Here is a 27,959-nt window from a genome sequence, read left to right on the forward strand (position 1 = left end):
CATGTTGTTCAACACTGACAATGTTTTAGGGCAGGTTAAGAATGCAGAGATGAATATAGACATGAAGCAGCTTAAAAACATTACTTACCATAACCGCAACTACTGTGAACATCACAGCTGATACTAGCTGCCACAACCTGGAAATAAAAAAAAAAAAATCAGGTCAACAAAAGTGCAGAATGCAGCTACTCAGCACTATTTTTTCTTGTTATTCCAGAGCACCAAAAGATCTATATATATTTCAAATAGAATGGTACTCAACAAGACGTGTTTCATGGTTTACCTTCTCCCTGTATTAACACAGATGCTGCATATAAACACAAAGAAAGGATACCGGCAAAAAAATAAGCTCATGGAAACAAGTTAACAGAGACAGAATGGAACAGAGAATAAAAATGTTATGCATCATTCATTGTTTGGTATCCACTTATAGTGCTGCTTTTGTTTTACTTTGTAACTTTAAATAATTAATAACGGAGTTATGCTTGGCAGAAAAAATATCAAGTTAAAAAACAAAAAAAAATAAACTAGAACATGTGTTAAGTCATGGCAACCATGTCCAGAATGAAGCTTTACAGACAGTAATACTAAACAGCAGAATTGTAGCAAGGTTGGGGTGAAGTGGCCAACTGCAAAGTGTTGGCTGTGTGATTGAGAGACTAGCTGTACAATTAACTTTTTTTAGTAGCAAAATCACTTTGTACTCTTCACCTGAACAGCTGGGATCTGTGGACAGACTGAATTACTTTTTTTTGTCTTGTGTTGAGTTCTTTGGGGAGGGGGTGGATTTGGTGAGGTGTGATTGGCTGAACTGGCTTTCTTACATTAATCTGAATCATCACAGAACTGTGGTGGTATGCAGAAAATGCTGAATGGGCAATGGAACACAGAATGTGTCACGGTAAATGGATTTTACTTGGATAAAAGAATAGCAAAGATGCGCAGCAGCAGGTAAGGGTGATAAAGGATAATGAGGGAAACGTACTCACAAGCAAGGAGAGTGTGTTGAGCAGATGGAAAGAGTACTTTGAGGGGCTGATGAATGAAGAGAATGAGAGGGAGAGAAGGTTGGATAGTGAATCATGAAGTGCAGTGGATTAGCAAGGAGGAAGTAAGGATAGCTATGAAGAGGATGAAGTATGGAAAGGCTGTTGGTCCAGATTACATACCTGTGGAAGCATGGACGTGTTTAGGTGAAATGGCAGTGGAGTTTTTAACCAGATTGTTTAATGAAATCTTGGAAAGTGAGAGGATGCCTGAGGAATGGTGAAAAAGTGTTTTGGTACCGATTTTTAAGAATAAGGGTGATGTGCAGAGCTATAGTAACTACAGAGGGATTAAACTGATCAGTCACAGCATGAAGTTATGGGAAAGAGAACTGGAAGCTAGGTTAAGAAGGGAGGTGATGATTAGTGATCAAGCAGTATGGTTTCATGCCAGGAAAGAGCACTACAGATGCGATGTTTGCTCTGAGAGTGTCGATGGAGAAGTACAGAGAAGGTCAGAAGGAGTTGCATTCTGTCTTTGTGGATTTAAAGAAAGCATATGACAGGGTGGCTAGAGAGGAGTTGTGGTATTGTATGAGGAAGTCAGGAGTGTCAGAGAAGTATGTAAGAGTGGTACAGGATATGTACAGGGGTAGTGTGACAGCAGTGAGGTCTGTGGTGGGAGTGACGGATGCGTTTAAGGTGGAGGTGGGATTACATCAAGGATCAGCTCTGAGCCCTTTCTTATTTGCAATGGTGATGGACAGGTTGACAGACGAGATCAGACAGGAGTCCCTGTGGACTATGATGTTTGCAGATGACATTGTGATCTGTAGGGAGAGTAGGGAACAGGTGTAGGAGACCCTGGAGAGGTGGAGACATGCTCTAGAGAGAAGGGGAATGAAGGTCAGCAGGACTAAGACAGAATATATGTGTGTGAATGAGAGGGAGGATAGAGGAATGGTGAGGATGCAGGGGGTAGAGGTGGCAAAGGTGGATGAGTTTAAGTACTTGGGATCAACAGTTCAGAGTAATGGTGAGTGTGGAAGAGAGGTGAAGAAGAGAGTACAGGCAGGATGGAGTGGGTGGAGAAGAGAGTCAGGAGTGATTTGTGACAGATGAGTACCAGTAAGAGTGAAAGTGAAGGTCTAACCAGAGGGTTGTGAGACCAGCTATCTTACATGGGTTGGAGACAGTGGCATTACCAAAAAGGCAGGAGTCAGAGCTTGATGTGGCAGAGTTGAAGATGTTAAGATTTGCACTGGGTGTGACGAGTATGGACAGGATTAGGAATAAGTATATTAGAGGGTCATCCCAGGTTGGAAGGTTTGGAGACAAAGCCAGAGAGGCAAGATTACGTTGGTTTGGACATGTGCTGAGGAGAGATGCAGAGTATATTGGGAAAAAGATGCTAAGGATGAAGCTGCCAGGTAACAGGAAAAGAGGAAGGCCTAAGATGAGGTTTCTGGATGTGGTGAGAGAGGACATACAGGTGGTTGGTGTGACAGAGTAAGATGCAGAGGACAGGAAGAAATGGAAACAGTTGATCTGCTGTGGCGACCCCTAACGGGAGCAGCCGAAATAAGAAGAAGAAGAAAAGAACTGTGACAAACTGGATGTCACATGGGGCAGTACTTTTTCAATGTCATTGTATACCTCTGCAGAAGAACAGAAAAAATAGTTTACATTTCTGCTGATAACATACAATTACATATAAGGGCTGCTACACAAGATTATTTTAGAAAAGAGAAAACAGACTTGACAAATTTAAACAAATGGTATAAAAATGGCATCTATTTCTCCATTCAAAAATGCAAAATAAAGTGTCATGGATAATAAAAACAAGAAAAAGGGTACAAAGCTTGAACTGAAAGGTTGCATAACAGGTGAAGAAAGCAGTTTAGACTTACTCATATCTTTTTGTCAAAGGTTTAATAGAGTGGCAAGAAAGAGTGAAAGAATTAGTAATATAGAACAAGACATTATAGACACTTGGTATGACACTTTCAGATGTACTGTATGTAGTACTGTAGACTTTATCTACTAATTTCTGCCATTTCACAGTGAACTGATCGAAGGAAGGACACTGAGGAAACTCGGAGCTATAATATATAACATTAAGTATCCTGTTTTTTTGTTTATTTTGTTCTTTATTTCTTTGTTATTTATAGCACTTTGTGTGCTGTATATTTTTCTAGCTAGTTTCACTATGTGTGAGGTATTAACTGGAAATTGTCCACTTTTATTAAGCATCTGTTGGGTTGTTTGTTCTGATAACCTGTTGCAGTAAACTCTTTTTTTCTAGAGGCTCCTTTAGCTGTTTAAAACTTTCGTTTAAAGGCTCACTGCTGCTTTTCAGCTGTGAAACATTTCTGCAGTTTGTTCTAAGTAGTGGGGATATTTGTAGTATTTCCATATTCAGGCTTGTATTTGGGCCTAGTGTTTGTGGAGGCTGTGTGTTTGAGCACATATTCAGAGACATATGAGCCAAAGCCATCAGGCATTTCTGTGAGAGAGAATTGTTTGAGGTCATTGGCTGACTGAGGTCACCTGGCCTACAGCTTGACTAAGCACCTCATTGGTTCTTTTGAGATTTCTTTCTTAAAAGCTGTCTCAGGTTTCAACTTTCTGTTACCTAAGTTCAGTTGTGAATGTTCTGCCATTTCACAGTGAACTGATCGAAGGAAGGAAACTCGGAGCTATAAAAACATTAAGTATCCTGTTTTTTGTTTATTTTGTTCTTTATTTCTTTGTTATTTATAGCACTTTGTGTACTGTGTATTTTTCTAGCTAGTTTCACTGTGTGTGAGGTATTAACTGGAAATTGTCCACTTTTATTAAGCATCTGTTGGGTTGTTTGTTCTGATAACCTGTTGCAGTAAACTCTTTTTTCTAGAGGCTCCTTTAGCTGTTTAAAACTTTCATTTAAAGGCTCACTGCTGCTTTTCAGCTGTGAAACATTTCTGCAGTTTGTTTCCCACCCTCCCTGCCTGCTGGTATAGTGTTTTTATAGTTGGCGGCTTTGCAGTTGCCCACCCCTAGTGTAAATTTGATCTGGGACCCTCCTCCCAGTCTAGTGTCATTACCTCATTCTACCCAGTACATTTGAGAAGGCCAATCAGCTTAGTTTCGGCTACTCCTTTCTCTCTTTCCTTTCTCTCTTTCCACTAAAAAAAAAAAAAAAAAATGATCTGCTTTTACTGTATTTGTGTTTCTTCCTACTTTATTTTGCTTTTGCGTCATCTTAAAAGTACTCAATTGTATTTATTACTGCTTGGTGTAACTCATTCTAAGCCTTTTAGTTTAAGCACTTGGGCTTTAGACCAGTTGTTTTACATTAGGAAGGTTTGTGGGCTGCACTGTGGTGGCAGGACAGGTAGCTTACATCCTTCTAAGTTGGGAACTGCTGATTGAGGGCTCACAGTGTCTGTTATTCTAAAAGTGTATTAGTTCTGATTTAAGCACTCGGGCTTTAGGCCAGTTATTTTACATTAAGAAGGTTCGTGGTCTGCACTCTTGTGGGAGGAGAGGCTGGACTCTGCCCTTCTGAGCTGGGAATTTCTGGTTAAAGCCTTATAGTGCCTGCATATTTGAACTATTTCTTACTGAAATTGGTACACCTTGTTTGCTGTAGCATAGACTAGATCCAGGCCTGCTGAATCTAGCTTTGTTTGTATGCTTGTTGTTTGTTTGCTTCTTATTTCCATGAAAAGCTAATTCCACCTAAAACGCGGCTTTTCAGCGCTTCTGTGGATCCCTAGTGATATCTGCATTGCCTACTGTACTTATTTCCTTGTTTCACTTGAAAGAAAGTTACTGTTTGTCATTTTTGCATTTAAGTTACCTGGCACTTGCTCACTAAAGCAATTATATAAGAAAGCACTAAAAAATTAAAAGCACTATACCCTCACAAACTCCCCCTGGAGTACCTTGCTCCCCATTGGCCCTTTTTTTCAATTATAAAGGAATTCCCAATACTATTCTAGCATGTCCAAAGGTCAGTTGTCAATCTCCTCTCCGGTCCAGCTGGTGAATCTGGGAATCTTGAGGCAATGTTACAACTGCCTCGTCTACACAGACAACCCTCTCCTCCTCCCGACAAATTCCAACACATGTGAGAGATGCAACCATATAGCCAAACTGGAGGCTAAGCTCTCTCAACTCAGTACTGTCGTAACCAGTCAGGAGGAGAAGGAAACCACACTCACTACAATTCCAGTCTCACATAGACCTACCACGGCAGCAAACCAAACACATAAACACACAAAAACATACTTGGAGGCTCTAAATAAAAATCTGCCTAAGCAGCAGAGACCTTCAAAGCAGACACCCAAGCAACTGCTACCCCAAAACAAAACACGTGCAACACATAGCTCACAAAGCCAGTGTGCCGAACAGTCACAGCCTTTAAGGCTAAACCAACACACCTGATACACTTGTAATAGGTGACTCTGTCATCAGGCACACTGACAGCTCAGCAGGCTGAACAAGGAGAAGGTCACGGTGAGCTGCCTGTCGGGCGCTAGGATCCGCCACATAACACAAGCACTCAGGTCACTCCAAGGCAAGTACAAATATGACTCGGTCATTGTCCATGCTGGTGTGAATGACCTGAGACGTACCTCCCTGGACTACATGAAAAGAGACATAGAGGAGCTCTCTGAGCATGTAGCCCAGGCCGGTATGACCCTGACCTTGAGTACCATCTTACCCTCACCAAGAATGATGCCACAGTATGAAGACAAGATGATCAATTTCAACAATTGGCTTAAGTATTGGTGTCATTCAAAGGAGATCCAATGCCTGTCAGCCTGGGATGACATGCTCGACAAGCCATGATGCTTCGCTAGGGATGGTTTGCACCTGACCTGTCACCCCTGGGCTTTCGGATATCGGCAAAGGCTCTTACTACCCCCATAGTGCCTTTTTTAGGCAAGGCTCAAAAGACAAACCCACCTCCATAGGTATCTCAAGGGATAAGAAACTAAGAGTAATGCTACTCAATGCCAGAAGTCTAAACCTCAAGATGCACGCACTCAAAACTCTCCTTAGCATGGAGAACATCGCTATCTGTGCAGTAACAGAAACCTGGTTCAAGGCTCCCGAGAGCACCCCAGCACTACCAGGTTATACCTCATACCATGCTTTTCGGCCCCAAAACTTGGACCGAACCACAAAAGGAGGGGGAGTATCAATATTCGTCAAAGATACCCACACCTCCAGGTTGTTGGCACAGCACGAAGCATCAGAGACTATCCATGTGCAACTAACAGTGGGTAAAACTGCCTTCCAGTTTATAGCCTGCTACAGACCACCCTCCCAAACACAGGAACCCCACTCGGCCTTTCTGAGAACACTGGAAAATATGAAGGTCTCTCCAAACACCATTATATTGGGTGACTTCAACTACCCAAACATAGACTGGGAGCATTACTCTAGCTCCAACACCCTAGCCCGAAGGTTCCTAGAATTTATAAACTCAAATGCTATGGAACAACTTGTTACCACTCCCACAAGAGGGGGGAAAACATACTGGACCTGATCATCACCAACATGGGGACTCTATGCTCCAGACCAGAAGTGTATCCCTCACTGGTAAGATCAGACCATAAACTAATCTCACTGGATATTCACATCCCGACCCCACCCCCTGCCCAGAAAACCACAGTGAAAAACTTCTCTAAAGCAAATTTCACACTCCTCAAAACTGAGGTGGAATCCTTCAAAGCCCCCAGGCCTGTGGATAATATGGCCCAGACCGCAGAATCCTTTATAAACGCATTCTATGAACACCTTCAGGAATGCATGCATCATGCAATCCCAAATAAAACCAAGACACAGTCCTCCAAAGGCAGATGTCCTGTCTGGTGGACACCAGCCATAAACAAACTATACAATAGAAGGAGGAAGCTACTATATGATAGAGCAAAATCCCAAAAAGGGAAGGCATCTCTGATCAGTATTAGCAAAAAACTACGGGCACTCATAAAATCGTCTAAGGCCAGCTTCGAGAGAAAAATTGCACAGGACACTAAGGATAATCACAAGGCTTTCTTTAGTTGTTAGGAACCTGGGTGGTAATTCCCAGATATGCTCAGAATTAGTCCAAAATGACAAAAAATATACCGAACCCACAGACATTGCCAACAACCTAGCTGACAGGTTCAGCGCAAACCCCCCCCCCACCAAAAGGGCAAATATCTATCCCAGCAGAGTGCTGCCCCCCTGACATCTCAGATGCTCAGGTAAGAGCTGCCCTCTCCAAAGCAAGAAACACAGCATCAATGGGACCAGACGGTGTCCCTGGCTGTGTCCTACATGAACTCCAAGAAGAGCTAAACCCAAACCTAAAACTACTGTTCAGTCTCAGCCTTACTACAGGATATGTACCCAAAGAGTGGCATACAGCAACAGTGGTCCCTCTCCACAAAGGTGGTGCCTCAACGGATCCTGGAAACTATTGCCCCATAAGTCTCACTAGCTTGGTCTGCAAAGCTATGGAAAGGATCATCATGGACCTCATAAATAAAGATATTGGGGACCTACAGACACTGGATCCTACCAAGTTCGGCTTTGTTAAGGGCAGATCCTGCCTCTTAAACATGGTTGTTTTCTTTGAAACAGTCACCAAGGCCATTGACGAGGGGAAGGTGGTCCACACAGCCTACCTGGACCTCGCAAAAGCCTTCGATACAATACCCCACTCGGGCATTATAGATAAGCTCACCAGCTTAAATATAAACCCCTATGTCACTAGATGGGTTGCAAACTGGCTCAAGGACAGAACCCACATGGTTAGAATAGCTGGAGCCATGTCAGACTCCAAACCAGTTACAAGTGGCGTCCCACAGGGCTCAGTCCTGGGACCTCTCTTGTTCGGTATATATTTCTCGGAGGTACAGGCCAACATGGAAGGACTGTGGCTGACCAAGTTCTTAGATGACTGCAAACTGGGCGCCATAATAGACTCTCCAGCAGACACAAGCATCCTCCAAAAGGGCCTCATGGAAACAGACAACTGGTGCCAGAGCCATGGCCTCAAGCTAAACACCAAAAAGTGTATAGTCATCCCCTTTGGCAAAAACAAAGTGCCCACAAATTACCACATAGGTGGTAATCCATTAAGTACAGAAGAAGTAATTAGGGACCTGGGGACCCAGGTTGATAGCAATCTCTCATCTGACAACCACGTGGCAAAAGTGGTTAGAAAAACATTTTATATAGCCCACCTAATCATGAAGGGATTCACATCTAGATCAGGGGAGGTCATCGTGCCTCTTTACTCATCCCTCATCAGGCCCATAATTGAGTACAATGCCCCTTTTGGGATGTACCTTACCAGACACCTGCAGCAACTGGAAAGACCCCAAAAGTACCTCACCAAGGGGATCAAAGGGCTCAAACAGATGCCATATGCTTCCAAAACCATGCTAAGTGATGACAAACGCAACTGTATTGATATTTGACCTCTGTCAATGAGTATTTGTTAGAATTGTAAGGTGATAACTTCATTTGGACGGCGCAGTGGTGCAGCGGTAGCGTTGTCGCCTCACAGCAAGAGGTTCTCTGGTTCGATTCTCGGCTGGGGTGCCTTCTGTGTGGAGTCTGCATGTCCTCCCTGCGTTCATGTGGGTTTCCTCCAGGTGCTCCGGTTTTCTCCCACATTACAAAGACATGCATCTGGAGCCTTTCTCCCCGGGCCTCCGCTGAAAATTGGCTTCGTTCCAAGTCGGACTTTCCCGGTTAACAAATGTTAAATAAATAAAAAAAATAAAATTTTTAAAGGCTCAGGCCACACCCACTAGGAGTTAAAGGTACACACTCAAAAGAGTTGTACTGGAGGGAATGAGTTAAGTGGATAAATATTTTCTTTTCCTTTTTATTAAATTGTTATACTTGGTAAAAGTATTGCTAAATACTAAACCACTTTTTATTTGTTTTGTCTCCCCTTTTCTCTCTCTCTCTCTTTTTGTCTTTTAAGAGATGCTGGATACCCACTGGAACCATGGCTTATGATATGAAGAAGAAATCCAAGTGAAGCTGCAGTAGACACCTACAACCCATCGTCCCAAACCCATACTGTCATTGAGAGGGCCTTTGGCCTCCTGAAGAGCCATTTCAGCTGCATGGAGGAGTCTGAGTGTGCCATTCAGTATGACCTGGCTACTGTGTGCAGGATGTTTACTGCATGATGCATTTGGGACAAAGTGATCACAAGGTGGTCTGGTGCTGATGTGACCCAAGCTGTCACTGCCACTCCCAGTTCTAGTCCCACTACAACTAATGAGGACCAGCCAGTAGCAGTAGGAAGGGACCCCATACATCAGGCTCATGCATGACATATGGATATGCAGGTAAAGAAGTGGCATCTAGTCCAGAACTATGGGCTGTGACATTCAGGTTAGCATATCCTTGCTTGTACATAACACAGAGCATAACTAATGCATGCAGTGATATCTGTGGGCTGTGCTGTGTAGTGCATGGTCTACTGTCACTGTTCATTTCACATTCCTTCGCATCTGTAAGCAATTATTTATTTATTTTGAGAATAATGAGTCATAATATTGTTTGCGAAAGTGATGCCTGAATGCTCACTATCTCCTACTCAGTGATATCATAAGGCATCATACAAGGAATAATCACATTTTAAGTGTTTTGCAAAATACATTGTAGTGAGGAGGTGTACCTAAGTATATATGTACTTGTCCATAATTGGTACAATTACTAAAAAGTGTTACTTCATTATAACTCAGTTTCATACCTTGCAATCGAATGAACTAACCTTTTTTTTTCAATCTGCAATGTTTTCACAGTTTAAAGAATGTTTTATCTGCGGAAATACTGCACATCCAGTTATTTTATTTTGAATCAAATAGTTTGTATCCTTAGAAACAAAAATATCATCATTTGCACAGTTATGGGGTGAAGTGGCAGCAGTGTTTCTTTACATGGTAGGAGCATCATCTTACTATGTAATTTTCTTATTAATGCTTCCATGAAACCTACAACTTAAAAGTATTAATACACAAGTCAATAACCAAACAGCAGAGCCTGTCCAGAACAAAAACCAATAAACCAAAAACTGAACCAGCAAAGTCAGCTGTCTGCTCTAACAATGGTAATGCATAGCACTGATGCTAATGACTACATTCATATGTTATATGTTAAACAGATTTCTCTCCACAGTTCTACGAGATCAGAAGCTGTACTACTGCAGGAAGGAAATACATAAAGTTGGTGTCCCAAGTCCCCTTTTTTATTTAAGTTTTAATAACTTATTCCCTTTTGAATTAAACACTGATCTGTGTGTGTCAAAGTCAAACTAAGTAATACAAATGTCACACTTGAATCACAGTAGGTCAAGGTTATATGTTTCGTACATATCTCCTAATGGTGATGGTTTAAGTGATTTCAGTGAGGGGCTGTAATGACAGCTAGATGGTGAGATGGTTCAATGTTGTGACCTACCTGATGCAGGTGATCCTGCAGACACTGATCTGATAGTGCTGTAGGACCGTGACCTGGAATGACAGGTTCCGATAGGTGTAGATGAATGCTCATGTGGCCTGCATGAATTCTGCTGTGCTTGTTCTCCCCTGACTAAGTACAGTACTATCTTGAGAAGCAGTTGTAATCATATGTGTGTCTGCTCTTGCTTGAGTCTGGTAAGTCCTAAGTAGTGTTACAAATGGAGGTGACCACTGATGCTTGGTATGTCACCATACTATGCATGAGTGCTACAAATAGAGGTGACTACTGATGCTTGGGTGTGCTACCATACTACGCTCAAGTAAGACCATGTTATTATTCCTACTCTGTGAGGTGTTCCAAGTAGTGCTGGAAACCCTGGCGCATACCAAGGAGGACTCTGATCAGTTCCATGTGACTCTCTGTGACAGGGCACGGAACCCTAACAATGTCATGGCACATTTGCTGCTGGGCAACCAAAGCTTTACATATTTCCTGGGATAGCTGTAACAACTTCTCCCACCTGGCTCCCCTTTGTAAAGGTGTCACTGTTTGTCGGGGTTTGGAGACACTGGAGTACAAGTACGAGTTTTTTTCCTGTACAAGTATGAGTGCAATGTCAGCATGTGCTTGACTTCGTGATGCAGTGTCATTTAAAGTTAGTAGCATAATGTAGGGCATGAGATCCTGCCATTAAACTTGGTGACTGGGTGCCACTTTCCTCAGCCTTCCTCATAAATACAACTATTGTCATCATCATCCATTCTGTAGCTGCTATCCTCCAAATTTATTCATATAGTGGAACTATTTGTTTCTGCTCCTAACCCTTTAAAAGTAATCTGAAAACATTACTAAAAGAAGTAGCATATGCTGCTGTATGCTTACTAAGGAGGTGTGGGGGACATTTACCGTGCACACTGCCTTCATTATCATTTTGTGCAGATATTGAAGGTTCATCTATTAATACTAATTTTCATGTGTTTGATACAATCATTCCATGCCAGCATTTAGTTCTGTATATAAATGTATCTTACTGCTTTTAAACCACCCCTCCTGAGCAGAAGAGTATTGCTGCATTGGTAATGGTCAGTGTCCACTTCAACAATGATTATTCCTGTGCCAACATTGTCTGTGCCATCCTCACCACCATGGATAATAAGGTCCTAAGCATACAATCAGTCATGAGGGACTTGGGCACCCAGGTTGATAGCAAACTGACTTTTGACCACCATATTGTCTCCATTGTACTGAAAGCTTTCTACATGGCCCACCTCATTAGTAAGGGTATCTCATCCCGGGGCAAGGTAGTCAATACATCCCTGCATTCTTCCCTTATACGACCCATTATTGAGTACAATGTCCCTTTCAGCATGTACTTCACAAAGCACATGCAGCAGCTAGAGATACCACAGAGGTTCCTCACCTGGAGAATCCAGGGCCTCAAACATCTACCCTACACAGATAGGCTAAAAGCCCTGTTCCTCTACTCAGTCTCCTACACACTTCTCAGAGATGACCTCTGTCTGGCATACAAATCAATCTCAGACCCCTCCCTGATGGGACTGCTGCATATCTGCAAGTCAAGCTCCACTTGAGTAACCCACACGTGCAACCTCAACCTGGTCTGTGACATCAATAGGACTTGTTAGTGGGACAGATTTGTATCCCAGAGACTCTCCACTTTTGTGGAATAGACTCCCTCTCTATGTAAAGCAGAGTACCTCATTAATCCTTTTTCAATGCAACCTGGATAACTGGATGGGGAACAGAAAATGCACCACTGGGATTCCACTTGTGTACCTGCTGGATAGTGGCATATGGTGCCGACTTGTTGGAACATGGTCTAAATTATTGGCTAGGCTTGTAAAGGCCTCAGGAACAATAACCTAGTAACTTTGAATGGTCCTATGATGTAGAAGAGATATTCCTCATCTGGTGATAATGGAATAAATGTTGGACCCCCCCCCCCCCCACAAATACTGGTATGGGCAATTGCATTTTGCCTTGCCTTGCTTCTAGCACATTCTACCATATCATTTGCCCTCTTCTTGCAATGTGTTAATATGTGGTTTCTACAACCCATTGCATTAATGTCCAGCACAACTTCATTTCAGGCTTTTGTCCTCTCTGCTTGTTTGGGCTCCCCTTTACCAGACATTCATTTCCTATATGTCCTAAGGGATGCCATGAGGATATGATTTTCTTCTTGGCTGAAGTTGTCTTTTTTCTGCCTTGATCAGTCCTACATCACTGCTGCACATGAAAAACACCAGTCATACATAAAAACATTTGCTGTAATCACCAAACAACACAACAGTGAAAGTGTGCCTGCCTTTCTCCAGTGAAAAAGTTAGGGAACATAAATCCCATAATTATACACACAAAATCTCTGTCCAGCCAAGGAAAGTAATCAGTGTTATTAAGAGATGCATCCTCCCCCCCTCACCCCCACTATCATGTATTTATAATGCTATCATTTTTCAGTGACACTCAGAAATCTCCAAGTAAAGACACATACATGTTCAGCCAACACCATGTCCTCACCACTTTAGCAATTCACAATTAAAACACATACTTATGCAGAATCACTACATGACACCATAGTAAACTATTTTCATAATGATCACTAATCATTTCCACTACTGCTGTGATGATTTTCCACTTACAAATTATAGCTTTACAATATTTTATTCACTAAAACCATGGTAATATGCCCATCATTATCAGTAAAGTATACATTTCTTCAGTGTAACTCACTAACTTTACATCATTAAGTGTGTCATCTTAAATTTTAATGTTTTCATCATTTTTCTTACTTTGAGAAGTCCAGACTTTCTTGTCATTTGCCACTTAACACAAGTACTCATAAAGTTAATAGGGCAATGTTAAACTATTCCACGTAAACTGAGGTCTACCTCTGAAGTTTGTATGCATCTCAATAATAAACAAATGTGTACAGCCATTTATCTTTGTAAGTAGGTTTCTGCTATGAATGAACAGGCCTCTACTTCACATCTGTGGAAAGTGGTGGAGTCATCAGCAGACCCCAGCATGCCACAGGAACACACTGATAGCATCAGATATGCTCAAAGATGAATATACTTAAAAAACAAAACAAAATGGAGTCCCATGACAGTCTGCACAACCATGAAGTGTAATCTCTGCCCATCATCTGCAAACTTTCTCTCCTTAAAACATTCAACACTTAAAAGCTGGTAATCATGCAACACTTGATAAAAGCTGGTAATCATGCACATAATATGTTTTTCTATAACTACCCCCCCCCCCCATAAGATTAGTAGGCTATTGACCTGGACGTCAGTTTAAGCCTAGCCATTTCATCACAATGTAATACCATAGAAGTGCTAGTCAATATCCAAGATTGCATTTAGTGATAACTGCCCATGTCCAGGAGGGTTGTGGGCACTATCCCTGGTATTATAAAATTCTTAGTGAGTCTGACAAATGGAGCAGGACTATGGTTGTGAGAGGCACATAAGCAAAAACACCACACAGGTCATGGCAGTCTTTATGAGGAATCTGTCTCCCACACTGGCATTTGCCCTTCTTGGATGACATGAAACCTCAAAAGCAACAATAAAAAAGGATAAGTAAAAAAGAACCACAACAGGGCAGTTATCTGCAATGGCTTGGTGAGCCAACAACAGAATGGGCATTCAGACTGATGACCAGGAGATGGAATTTGGACTGGTGGCAAAGTTGTTCTGAGGATGGTACATCTGGATGTCACCTTTATGCCCTATGCTATGCAAGGAGCATATGCAGGACATATGCCATACATTAAAGCAACCTAAAGGCTTTGGTATACTAGCCAGACTTTAGGCTGTCCTTGGCAGGGGATCCCAAATGTAATGAATACTGCAACAAGTGAAATAGAAGGACATCTTAAGAACACTATTAGAAAATGTAAACAACAAAAAGTTAAGGATAACACAGATACCAAAGGAAGCTACAAATCATTCTTCAGCTATATCAGAAAATTAAGGAATAAAGTTCGACAATGCACCAAATTCATCCATAATGTCACAGGCTCTGACTCCAAGGATATAGCCAATATATTAACAGGCAATTGAAGTGCTAACTTTACCCCACCAACTATAGCATGTTCCTATCTGAAAAAAATTAGTTTCTCTTGAAATCACCTAAGAACAAGTCTTAGAATCCCTGTCAAAGTCTAAAAGTAATACTTCTGTTGGTGAAGACAACGTATAAGGCTGTATTCTCATAGGTTCATACTTAAGTACTAGGCTATCAGCCCAAGGGCCTAAGTAAGCCTAGCGAACAAGGTTCCCTGGCTTACACCACACAGGAAAGCTAATTTCTTGTGCCCCTGTTGAGCATAGCCACAGAAGTGATCCCCTGGGTGTATTTCCTATTTCCCATCCACTCATCAAGATTCTTCTCGAAGAGTGCTAATGAGGAACTTTGCTCGACATAAATGGGTAGCTTGTTCCAGAGTATAGGAAGTCTCTGGGACAGGAATCTATCCCTCCAGCATGTCCTGTTTATTGTGGTGACAAGGTTTAGGTTCCTAGAGCGTGTAGCTCGGAGGGATTGGGATTTCTTTAGGTGTAGCATCTCCAACAGCTCTGGATTTAACATAGCTTTATATGTTAGGCAGAGATCTCCTCGCAGTAGGCGATATGCTACAGAGTAAAGCTGGGGTTTTTTGAGACTGTCAGTGTAGGGCATCTGTTTGAGGCCAGTAATCCTCTTTGTGAGGTACTATTGTGGCCTTTCCAGCTGCTGCAGATGTCTTGTGAGGTAGTCCAAAAGGGGCGATGTACTCTGTAATGGGTCTAATGAGTGCCAAGTAGAGGGGAACAATGACCTCTTTTTTTCCTGGATGAGAACCCTTTTGTGATGAGGTGTGGCACATAGAAGGATTTCCTGACTACTGTGGTGATGTGATTATCAAAGGAGAGACTACTGTTCACCTGGGTCCCAAGGTCTCATCCCATATTCAGCGTTAAGTAGACTGCTGTTTATGTGGTAGTTCATGGGTACGGAGTTTTTACCAAAGGGGATGAGAATGCACTTTTAGGCATTGAGCTTGAGGCCATGCCTCTGACAGCAGGCATCTGTCTCCCTTCTGTTGGATGTCCACATCATTTGGGGACTCAACTATGGCTCCTAGTTTGCAGTCATCTGTGAACTTCGTTAGCCAGAGGCCTTAGGTGTTAGGTGTTAGCCTGTACTTCACAGAAGTAGCGGCAAATATGCTCTATCTGAGCATCTTCTTAAACTGTTCAGTCACTGCCTGTTGACAGCGGTGTCCCCAATATCTGGAGAATAACTGCAAGGTAACAATAGACCCCCATCAGCCTCACCAGCCCTATATGCTATATGCAAAGGTATGACATGCATCTTAGGACAACTCTTTTATGTAGACATACATAACTTAACTGATCTCCACTCCACTCAGTTTGGCTTTATGAAAGGCTGGTCCTGCCCATGAAACCTTTTTTGAAAAGATTATTGAGGCTGTGGGCAGTGGTCACTATGTGCGCACTGCTTATCTTGACCTGGACAATGCTTTTGACACTATTCCTCATAGTGGATTTAATGAAAAAATTAAGTTAGACAAACATACTGTAAATGTCTATATTATCCACTGGACTGCAAATTGGCTATCTAAGAGATTCCAGGTTGTGAAAGTTTCTGCTATACTCTCTGAATGTAACATTGTAATGACCAATGTACTACATGAGTCCATGGTAGCCCCACTTATGTTTATCACTTATTTTGCAGACATACAAACCCATAAGTATAGTTGACCAAGTTTTCAGATGACTGCAATCTGGGTACTGTTATTAACTCATCAACTGATACTATGCAGCCCTAGCAAGGGCTGGAATATGTACATTCCCTGTGTACTGAAAATGGTCTCAAGTTACATTTATTTATTGACATTTGATCAGGGTGAAAGTCAGAATGGGTAGGTGCCCCTTTTCAGTAGAGGGCAGGGGAGAACAACTCCAAACTACTACAAAAGCATTTTAAGAACAATACGTTTGCAATATTCTCTAACATCTACAGTTTAAATAATTATACCAAATTAGACAAGGTGAAAACACTCATTAAGAATAGTTACAACTTGTATGACAATGATTTAATATTTAGAGAAATTTTAATCAGTTTAGAGAGAAATTAAGGGTACGTGAGTATAATGCAAACAGGAACTGCAATATGCAGTGAGAGAAAAGACAGGATTATGGCATATTTAGAAAGAGTCAGGGGAGAGAAATTAATTGAAGGAAGTGAGTGAAGAAGGGAGAGTAAGAAGGTGTAAGGTGCTACTTTTTTATATTTAGGGATATAGTTTATCCTGGCATTAAGCAGTAACAAAGCCAGATTCTGGCTAGGAAATCTTTCAGAATGATTTTAAAGGACTGCAGGGAGAGTATTGACCTGATGGAGTCAGGTAAGGAGTTAGCAACATGGCAGGAGTACAGATCAAGGTCTGCAGATTTGATAGGTTTGTGGACACAGTGGATATTTTTGGTCATTGATTTATAATGACAGACTGGGAAAATAGCTGCATACAATGGTATTTAGCACTGGACAAACAGACACTGAACAACTTTATAGGTGGTAAGAAGCTGACTATGTATATCAGTCGATGGGGTAGTTTTAACCAATTTAGGCATTTTAATGCTATAAAGTGGTGGATTCTGAAAGGGGCATTTGTTGTGAATTTAAATTTTTATTTAAAGCATTGATCAAGTTTTAATTTTTGCTATGCCTGGAGGATAGTAAAGATAGGAGCACCATAAAGTAGTGGGGGGAGGAGGTAAGTAGCAGCCAGTAAGTGTAATTTTAGTTGGTGAAGAGTTTTTTGGGTTTGTAAAGCATCCACAGCTTTTGGTTACTTTTTTTATGCAGTTTTGTACATACAGGTCACATTTAAGATCATCATCCACTATAATCCTTAATACTTTGAAATATAAGTGACTTCAGTGCTTGTATTATTAAGAAAAAGGATTTTATTGTTTTTTTTTAATATGAGAGAGGGATTTTGGTGGAAAAAAAAGTGTTTTTATTTGGGTGGAGGAGTTGAACATGAGATATTTCAGTGGCTGTTAAAACTTCATGAGTATTTTTTGGGAGATGCGCCAGGTTGTCAGATGTGCATATGAGTTTGGAATCCTCTGCGTACTGCATGAGGGAGGCCTTTGTACAGATGTGTAGAGGGTGTGAGTGAGAATGTTAAACAAGAGGGGACTAGGGATATAGGTGTTACACTCGTGGTGACTGGGAGGTATGAGGAGAGAGTGGAGTGCCACTTTATTGACTGATACAAATTGGACAGGCATTTGAACCATAGAAGGTTGGGCTGAGATAGACCTACTGAGGACATCTGAGGTAGACGTTTGCTGTGACAAACTGTGTCAAAGGCTTTAGATAAGTCTAGAAATAAGGAGAAGCTTAGTTTACCTTTATCTCTAGCTTTATTGGCAGCTTCTATAAATGTCAGAAGTACAGTGTTAGTACTACAGGAGGGATGGAAGTCATGTTGTGTGGGGGATGAGAGTTCTTCCTGCAGGAGATAGTTTAGCAACTGTTTTTGAATACACTAAGTATTTTGGAGGGGAGGGGAATAGGATACTATAGGTCAGAAATTTGTAATGTCTGTTGAATTTCCTCCTTTGTGTAGAGGGACAATGTGTGATTTTTTACCTGCAAGAGGGAATGTGGGATACCTGGACTGAGGCAGAACAGGCAATGCTATTGGCTACTCTTTTAAGGTACTCACCTGGAAGGTCATCAGCTGAGGTAGAGCACTGTTTGTGTTTAAGAGTTGTTTTATGTATGATGTGGGCACAGATTTGAAGGTGAAAATGGATGTGGAGATATGTTGCTGTTGGGTAGGGCTGTGATTGGATACTGAGGAATGGGTTCAGAGATAAATACTAGGATAGCTGCCCTTGTGGGCCATTTTATGCCTAGCCATTTTCTGTTTTTGTGCTTGAATTAACATCCCATTTGGTTAGAGATTCGTTTTACCTATTGAGGGAAGCCATGCATGGAATATGGCATTTAGGAGCTGCCTCTTTCATTAGTAGCACAGGAGCAGTCCTGGGGTAAATGTTTTTTCATCCAAAGACTCAAGTTGCACTTGAATAAGGTCCGGGATGAATTTTGTTTTATGTGAAGGGGGAGACTGTTCCCCAGAAGTGGTATTCTCTCTGAAATATGCCTGTTCCCCCAAAGTTTTCTGTTGATGTTGCTGAGGAGATTTAGATCCCTAGACAGAGTATCCCTGATGTAATTTGACTTGCTGATGTGTACAAGATCCACCAGTATAGGGTCAAGGCATCCCTTGTATGCTGGACAAGAACACCTCTTTGCAGTCTGTAGGATATCAAGTATAGTGACAGGGCTCTGAGTCAGTTCATGTAGGACAATTTTTTTTAGACCTTGTATCCTTTTAATAATGTACATCTGTGGGCATTCCAGTTACTGCATGTGCTGGACAGATACATGCCAAAGAGGGCATTATATTCAATGAATGACCTAATGACATTTCAGTAAAGGGGGGACAATGCCAATCTTAGAGCTAGACATAATCCCTTGGTTTTATAAGATGTGCTTCCATATAGAAAAACTTTCTTACAACAATGGATACATGTTGGTCAAAAGTTAGGCCACTGTTCTCAAATCCCAAACAACTGGGCCATCTCTTAGGGGCATATTCTTAATGTGGTAGTTCCCTGGGATAGATGACTTCTCAATGTCCTTGGTTAGAGATACTATACCTATGAAAATAAGAGTTTATAATTCTATTGCAGTTTCAAGCGGTGAATTATTGGGAGATGGGTTAAGATTGAATTTTTGGCTAGGCTGTAAGATTTCCTTAATGGCTGACCAGATATTTTTTAGGGTTGTGTTTACTATTGTTCTGAAAGTTGTTAGAGTTAAATTTTTTTGTCTTCAATTATTTTCTTTTAGTACAGCTGGTGAGCATTCGAAAGTTTTTGAGATATTGCAGTGTTTTATATTTTTGTCATTCTGTCTACTCCTGCATTAGCATTCTGCTCATCTTGGATAGCCAAATTGCATGTTTGTTTTTAGTCTCTTCCTTCTAGGAGGTGGAAGACTGTTTACCATATTTAAGAAAGCTATCATCATCTAAGAAGAGTAATTTTAGGATGATCCAATTAACAGATAATAGAACAGTAATAAATATTTCTGTGTTAAACTTGGATAGGTTGCATGTTGTTTTATAAACAGACTGTTTAAGTGGATGAGTGAGATGATCACTGAGAATCTGACATTGTACTGTGCTGGTGAATTCACTAGGGCCTGACACTAGGATCCAGTCTAATAAAGAATTCAACGTCTTGCTATAATGTTTGGGACCATCAATTAGTTGTGTGAAATTGTATAAGTTCATTATGGATGCAGGGGGGCTAGAGGTTATGTTCAAACAGCAGATATTGACATCACCTAGCAGTATTTTCTTCTTGTGGAATTGCTATGGATATCCAATGTGAGATATCTTCCAGTGTAGCTGTATTGTCACCAGGCTTCTAATGCTTTTGACTTCCAAAGTTAGATTAGGGGAGGTGGGTGTTGATCATTGTTGATTTAGAGGTGAATGGATGTAAAGGACAGTAACACATTTGTTTATTTTTAGAAAAGTAATAAGAAGCTCTGCTCAATTGAATGCTGGTACTGGTTTGTTGTGGGGGAAAAGGTAGTAGCTGTTGGGAAATAAAGCAATGCAACCACCTTTCCTCTTTATACGGTCATTATGGATGATACTACAGCTGGGGAGGGGTAAAATTTCAGTGTCATTTATTCTGGGCCTAAGCCAAGTTTCAGTTATAGCAAGAATATCAGGCTTCTGTTGGGTAATCCAGACATGTAGTTCAGTACTATTATTTCCTATGCTTCTAATATCTATTGCGGAAGACAATTAGATTACTGGGGTTGGGGTTTGATCATTGTGGAGTCAGAGTAGAGTATGAAAGACAATTGTCTTGATGTTGGTTGTGATAGGCAAGAGCCATGATTATGGTGAATGACTCCTACTCTGAGGATTTTAGTATATGTTGGTGTGTTATTCATTCTTGTTTATTGCAGAGTGTTTTCCACAATTTTATTTTGATCTGAGTTGAAATGCAGTTAAATCAGTTTACATTTGGGATAAAGGTGAGGGGTGTCATTAAATAGGTTTGGTGTGATGTGCAGAAAGTTTAGGGAGGATATATGGATAAGTGGTTAGGACAGAACTGGAAATGTGTTGAATGGTAGGATGACAGATGGCCCAGTACAAGGAGGAGAAGAATAGAGGATAAGCTGAGGAGTTGCATGATTAAGTAAAATGATCTGTACTTTATTTCTGGTGCACAGCTGGGAATTAGGAAAGAAGCAAAAAGTTGCAGGGTATTAGGATATTTACTGGTGGTGGAGTCTTAAAGATGGTAGGTAGGAAGGAAGTATTTTCTGTGAAAGAAAAGTTATTTGCCCTAGTGTCTTCTTTTATGTTTCTGAAAAGGGAGAAACACAGGGTGTTTAAAGGATAAAGTATGAGGATGGAGTTAAGATAGGAATTAGTGAGAGTTTAGGAATTAGTGAGAGTTTATTTGGGGAAAGCAGACGACATTTAAATGTAGAATAGATAGATACTGTTGGGGAGTGGTATGAATGGATACAGTGCAAAGCAGTATGGGAGGGAGATGATGGAAGTTGGGGTTTAAGAAGATATAAGCATTAATTTGTATGAAAGTAGTATGCTGTTTTGGGAATGGATGTCAAAGGTGACATATCGATATGGGAAGTATAATGGTACAGTTAGGGGGGTGGGTGCAAAATGGAGGTAGGGTAGTGGGCTTCCCTCCCTCAGATCAGTTATTCCAGACAGCAGTCAGTTTATAGCCAGTACAAAGCAATTAGAAAGGAGGCACAAAGTAGAACAGGTTTTCTTTGATTTACTGAATGCAGGACACCATAAAGCTAAGGAGATTAAGTAACTGGCATACACAGTGTAATCTACTAGTCAAGAGAAGAGACAGTGGCTAACTTAGCAAGAGGTCCTTAGAGTACAAGGACTACACTGCTGGGGGTGGGTATCCCAGCCACTTTCCAGCACAGAGTGGACACGTATTTGTCTATTTAAAGTTAGCAGACAGCAAGGCTCTTCATGTTAATCTTGCTTACATTACACGATGACATAACACCCAATGAAAACTTTTGGAGTTAGGCCTTATGGCACATCTTCTGCAGTATTGGGATCAGGATTAAATGTAGTTACCATAGGCTCTGAAAGGAAAGAAAAGAGAATATTTCCACTAAAGTGGAATATCATTTTGAGGCAATGAAGTTAATACTTATTCTTAGAGATGGAGGAAGAACCGTGGTGAGTCAGACTAAGATAATATGCAACATTGTAAGAGTAGAGAAATGATAAGAAAGTTTATAAACTTAACATCAAAAGAGGTTTAGCAGGAGGTATGCTGACAGATTCAAAGTAATACAGTGAATACAGGGAATTTGCATAACATAGCATTACACTGATAAGCACAATATAAAAACAACACTTAGTAAATATTCACTGGATTAATCAGTACTTCTAAAGTGTGTTATATATACCAAAACACTAGCAGCTGACATTACATTCATACTTATTACAGGGCACAGGCTCAACATACATAATGCTTATCTTACTTGAATGAAATTGATATAAATACAACACACTATGAAAATCTTTTAATTGTTCTACACTACATATCTAACACATGTCATACACCTGCACTGTGAAGGAAGTTGCTGACTTAGTGGAAGTGGAGACGAAAGTTAGGTGAGATTTAGCAATACATTCTGCTACAGTGACCCTCTCACTCTCAGGTCAGTTATTACAGACATGAATCAGTTTATAGCCAATACAATGCAATTAACAAGGAGCAAGCTTTCTTTCATTTACTGAATGCAGAAATCAAGAAGCTATGCAGATTGAATAACTGCAATATGCAGTGCAATCTACTGGTCAAGAGAATGGATAGTGGCCAGTTTAAGTGGTCCTTAGAGTGCAAGAACTACTCCTGGGGGAAACATCACAGTGACTTTCCAGCACAGGGCTGGCACACATTTGACTAAAGTTAATACAGAGCAAGACTCTTCATATTAAACTTGCTAACATTGCGCACTGACAACGTTCTCAAGCAGAAAAGCGCAGCATAGTAGCATTTGGAAAAATAGCTGTTCTCACCTCATATTTTCTAAATGCTCAGCACTGCACATTCAAAAGGCATGTAGGAGTCAGACTGGTAACTTATAAATTGTCCACAGGTGTGTATGTGTACCTATGTGATAGGGAAGGATGACATGGAATATACATTATTTCTTCTGTGCCTATAACCTCAATGGATGGCAGCATCTGTTCATTGGATTACTGTAGTTGGCTATGACATGTAAGCATGGGTGAAAGGATTGTCTTCAAGTTGATACTAGAACTCTGAAATCATTTCCCATTAACCATAAAGTTTGCTTTTGCTTTAAATATGCAAACATTTAAGAAAAGAAATGAAGTGGTGACAAAGTCAGCTATCATAAGAAAATATGAGAAATTGAGAGGAAATAATTTTAATGAAGATGAACATTAAGCTGGAAATGAACAAACAGGTTCAATTAAGTCTAGAGATCTTTATGAGACAACAAATGATGCATTATTGCAAAACAAGAAAAGATAAAGAGCATGCTGATAAACAAGGAAATATGGTTTAAGTGTGTTCAAAGAATAAAATATGAGAAAATTAATACAAACGTCATATTTAAAACAACTGGAAGTACTTAGAAAAGCAAGAACAAAGTATAGTAAGTTAATAAACAAAAAATAAGAAATATACAGAGGAACTGTGAGAACAAATGTCGATAAAATGGTGAATGATGAGATTTTTTTGGAAATTGATAGCAGATGATCTTGGAAGAAGTAGACTAATGGAGGATTGGATACGTCAATGAGAAGACGTGGCCAGATTATTTTCTGAGAATACTTTTGAAAAACCAGGAAGAAAATGACACCCAAAACTATTAACATTTCCTTTGAAATAAGAGAAGGTAGAAGGAGCGATTCATCCATTCATCCACAATGTCTTTTTTCAAATTTTGCACATGGGGCTGGTGTGTCACTTCAACAGTGACAATCATTTATACCCATGGTTTATACCACTGGGTGGCTAGCCCTGCCATAGTAGATCTTCCACATCTCACACTCACATGCACACTGATACCTTATGGTAAATTTAGAGTGTAAAATCCACCTACTGCATATCTTTGGATTGTGGGAGAAAAAGGAGCACCGAGAAGAAACCCACAGAGGGCATGCAGACTCCGAATAGAAGGCACCCCAGCTGAGAATCAAACCGGACAACATCTTGCTGTGAGGTGACAATGCTATCTGCTGTGCCACTGTGCTTCCCATTTTCTGCTCACTTGATCAAACTTTATAAATGCTTCCACAGATTTTTCACTAAACCATATTTTTCACAGTCACATCCAACTTTGTGTTTTCAGTGATTCCTGCGGTAACCATATGAAATGTTGGGACCCACTACAATGAGTCTTAAAACAAGGAGACTGAATGGCCAAAAGATCGAACATACATATACTAAGTCCATGACGCCATTTCGCTGAATATTCCCTTTTCTCCAAGGTATGGCGACTTTGGAGTTGGTATATATAAGTTTGCGGGTGGGGGGGGCTTGCCCCCATATGTGGCATGCATTGGGTGGCTGCTTCTTTTGCAGCAATGTTTTAGAAAAGAGAGAGAACAAATTTAATTATTTACATTCTTGCAGGTATGACAAAATAGAACATTTCTAACATCTTCTATTAAACTAAGAATGCTAAGAGTTCAGGGCAGCTACATTGATGAAAATTCTAGGGCTATTTCAAAACTATTTATTAGAAAATTTGGAGAAATTATGTGAGATATTATTCATTATATCAGACCTATCACAGATGTCAGATAATTTATTATGTAAAACTTATAAATAGCAGGACACACCATGCCAATCATAGAAACGATCTCAAAATAAACAAACTGAATAAGAGAATTACCACTGAATAACCTAAAGAAAACTCTATTCTTGTAATAATTTTTCCAGCAGCAGTAATCAATTGCTATTTTAATTCACATTTTACAATGGAAAAAAAGAATGTTATCTTAGAATCAGGATCTAAGAACATGAGTATTATGTTAGAAAGAAATATATGTTTATTGCACTATATAGACATATTAACAATTATTCAGATCATGGATTTGTTTTCTAAATACTTGAAAAAGTTGTGTGATATGTGAGGGGGGAATCCATGGAAAGAATTTCTGAAAAATATGAATTAAAAAGACAGTTGATTACTGATACTGAAAAATGCCAGGAATTAATGATTATTCCTCTATTATGAGTATTCTTAAAATAAAATAATAAAAAAATAAAATCATTACAAGTATGAAGTTTGTTTTAAATTACTTATTTTCTATTATATATTAAATTGTATATAGATGTCTTTGTATTGTGTTTTAACAGTGTTGCATGGAATGTTTTACAAGGTTTTTAGGAAAAGGTTGTTGTCTCTTTAAGGCATGGTCATGTGACTTAATCGGGGCCTTTATAAAGGGAATTGTGATTAAATTATTTGATTTAGTGAAGTCTGGTTTTAAGGATGAAAGTGCTTAATCTATTTTTCTTAAGACAGTATATTCAGTTCTAATCATGTTATTCAGTTTATTTTGGGGTCGCTTCCATGCTTAGCATGGCATGTCCTGATTTTTCAGTTTAATAGTTGAAGGCATATTCAGAGGAAAGGGAAAGAGAATACTGATTGAGAACTGTAAGGTACTGAAAATTTTAAGTTTAGACAAAGGTATGTTAATTTGGTAAAACTGGAGGATATAGAGAGAATCATTTTACTGGACAGACTGTAGGGAGTGCCCATACCAAGATATTTTATTTTACTTTTTCTTTTAAAGGGCATGTTGGTTTATATGAATGCTTTTTAATGTGAATTCTAAGCTATCCCTCAGACTCTGTATAACCCTCATCCAAGCCCAAACCTGGGATTCTGGCATTACATTTCATTTAAATCCTCATGGTCCCTTTAAGTGGCAACCTGAGTTTAGTTCCACCCATTGACTCACTATAAGCTTAACCTGACATTACACTTCTTTGGGATACATATATGACATAAACTGCATTCAGATCGATTCAGCATGACAAAAAAGCACTCATACTAAGTACAACAGTTAACTAAGATCGAAACCCTGACAGACCCAAGTTAGAAAAAGCCTTAGGGCTATGGATTATTTAATCTCTAACCATACAAAACTAATTCCTGGCCTGAGACTTATACTACTTAGTTTAAATGTTACAAGGCCTCTACTGGTGATGCACATTCTGTCTCAACATAACACTGAATTAAGACCTTAATTTACTGGCTACATGTATGTTTATGCTTGCCCATAGCTGCTGAGTGGCTGACTAAGTGGCTGGAATGACAACTATTGACATCTGAGGTGGTCACTGTTGTTTTTCTTGGGGAATAAATATTGAGGCTTGCAAAGCAGCTATCTGTTAGTGTCATTTTATTTAAAATGTTTGCCCCCTACTCAACTGACCCCAAGCATCCCTACCCATTCACTGGGTCTGTTGAACCTGTCAAACCTCACCTGAACTTTCTCTGACCCATCTTTGAGGCCAGCGAAGAGTATGAGGTACCTTCTGACATCATCATGTATATGCTGGGGAGGAGATTTTTTGGGCCACCCTCAGTAGCAACTCAGTATATGCCCTACTTCCCCAAAGACAATGTCCCCAAGCATACCTGACCTTTGACAGAGATCAACCATGAAATGCACCTGTGTGCAAGCCCACCCTGCAAAACAGTCATGTCCATCCTCTCGTTTAAGCATCTTTGACACCTGAAGTGCCAATCAAACCTGGGGCATGCAGCCACAGTCAGAACATTTACACCATGTCACTGGTGACATCTGAGGTGCTAATCGAACCCAGGTCACAGCCACAGTCAGAACCTCTACACCATGGCACTGGTGAGACCTGAGGTGCTAATCGAACACAGGTCACACAGCCACAGCCAGAATCTCTACACCATGGCATTGGCAGCTGTTTAGCCTTACTCGGGCTGCCCACCTGAACCATCTTGGCATTCTTGTTTAAGCACTGATTTTATGGGTAGAATCTCAGAGAATGTTAAGAACTATGGGGAGGTTTATAGCAAATAGCTCATTTTACTAAAATTGTAGCAGTTCATGAAGCTGTATTTTAAATGATATCATGCAGTGCATGGGCAAAGTTACCAAGTGATCAAAATAAATGTCAAGGGGCAGTAACTTGTGGACTTGTAAGATGAAATGCAAACTACAAAACAAGTCTAGCCATAAAAGTCATGCTAACAATCGGCAAAAATGTTATTTATTTTTACCAAGGAAAGACTGACAGGGAAAAAATGGCCAAGAAACATATTAACAATATATTAGCAGTAAATATGTACAACATGATAAACGTGAAAGTAATACAAGAAAACAACTAATGCAACCTAAACTAGTTTAATACATAGCAATATGCAGGCAGTTATATAGGAAGTCATGCAAACATATGGTTTAGAGAGATGTTATTGCAAGAAACATAGTTATATGTGACACTTAGACAACTTGAATAGTAAAGCTATATAATTTGTGGTACAGTTTCTGCTTCAGGGATTAGTAGTGGAAAAAAGAGGTAGGATGTAATGCACTTGCAGTGGAGAGAGGTGTTTATTTTTACTACCTTCCATAATAACTATGTGGAAACATTAATATAATTTAAGTAAAAAATTAAAGAGAGAGGTATATAGAGGTTCAGGAAAGTTGAGTGGAAGTAGATAGAAATATAGTAAGCAGACAGAAAAGACAGAGGAGGGCTGAGAGGTGAATTGGGATTATCCTGGGGGTGTGCAGGGTGCCATATACACGAGTTTTGTAGGTACTGGAATAATTTTGATTTTTTCTTTGCTTTATATTTGTCTTAATTGTAGGGGATATTGAGTTCCATAACTTGGAGATATGATGTGAGTAGGGGCCATCGCATGTGATTTATTGATATGTTGCAGTTTGTCTTTGCAGCAAAGGTGACCGAATGGACAACAGAGGTGCAGGATTTTGTCTAAAACAGGACATTTAATGGGTTTAGGTATTAGGTTGTGGGCAATTAGAAGTTGGGGGTATATGAAGCAGTGGTTTAATTCTATTAATTTAACACAATTAAAGCATTACTCAAATTTTGCTTTTAGTGTAACCTGCATGTTAGTTTATACAAGTGAAGTATAAAAGACAGCAGGAGGTACATCAGCAGATGCAATTGCTTTCCTGGAAACAATTGCTCTGTATACAGCTCTTAGTTTCCAACTGGTCTCTTTTAAGGTGTATGTTAATGTGGATGTCAAATTTCATGGAACTGTCTATTGTCACACCTAGTAGCTTGGTGC

The 27,959-nt window shown here is 40.1% G+C and overlaps 1 protein-coding gene across 4 annotated transcripts in view; it reads right to left on the minus strand.

Annotated features, from left to right (window-relative positions):
• Positions 1–27,959, minus strand: part of TP53I11 (tumor protein p53 inducible protein 11) — a 1,760,993-nt gene that overhangs the window by 89,452 nt on the left and 1,643,582 nt on the right. For all 4 annotated transcript variants that reach the window (XM_044082555.1, XM_044082554.1, XM_044082556.1 and 1 more), the window contains exon 5: positions 89–137. In XM_044082555.1, the coding sequence (XP_043938490.1) occupies positions 89–137 (49 nt within the window). The remainder of the gene's footprint in view (positions 1–88; positions 138–27,959) is intronic.

Source organism: Protopterus annectens, chromosome 9.part0 (genome assembly GCF_019279795.1).
Source record: "Protopterus annectens isolate FY-2018-M chromosome 9.part0, PAN1.0, whole genome shotgun sequence".
Taxonomy (NCBI): domain Eukaryota; kingdom Metazoa; phylum Chordata; order Ceratodontiformes; family Protopteridae; genus Protopterus; species Protopterus annectens.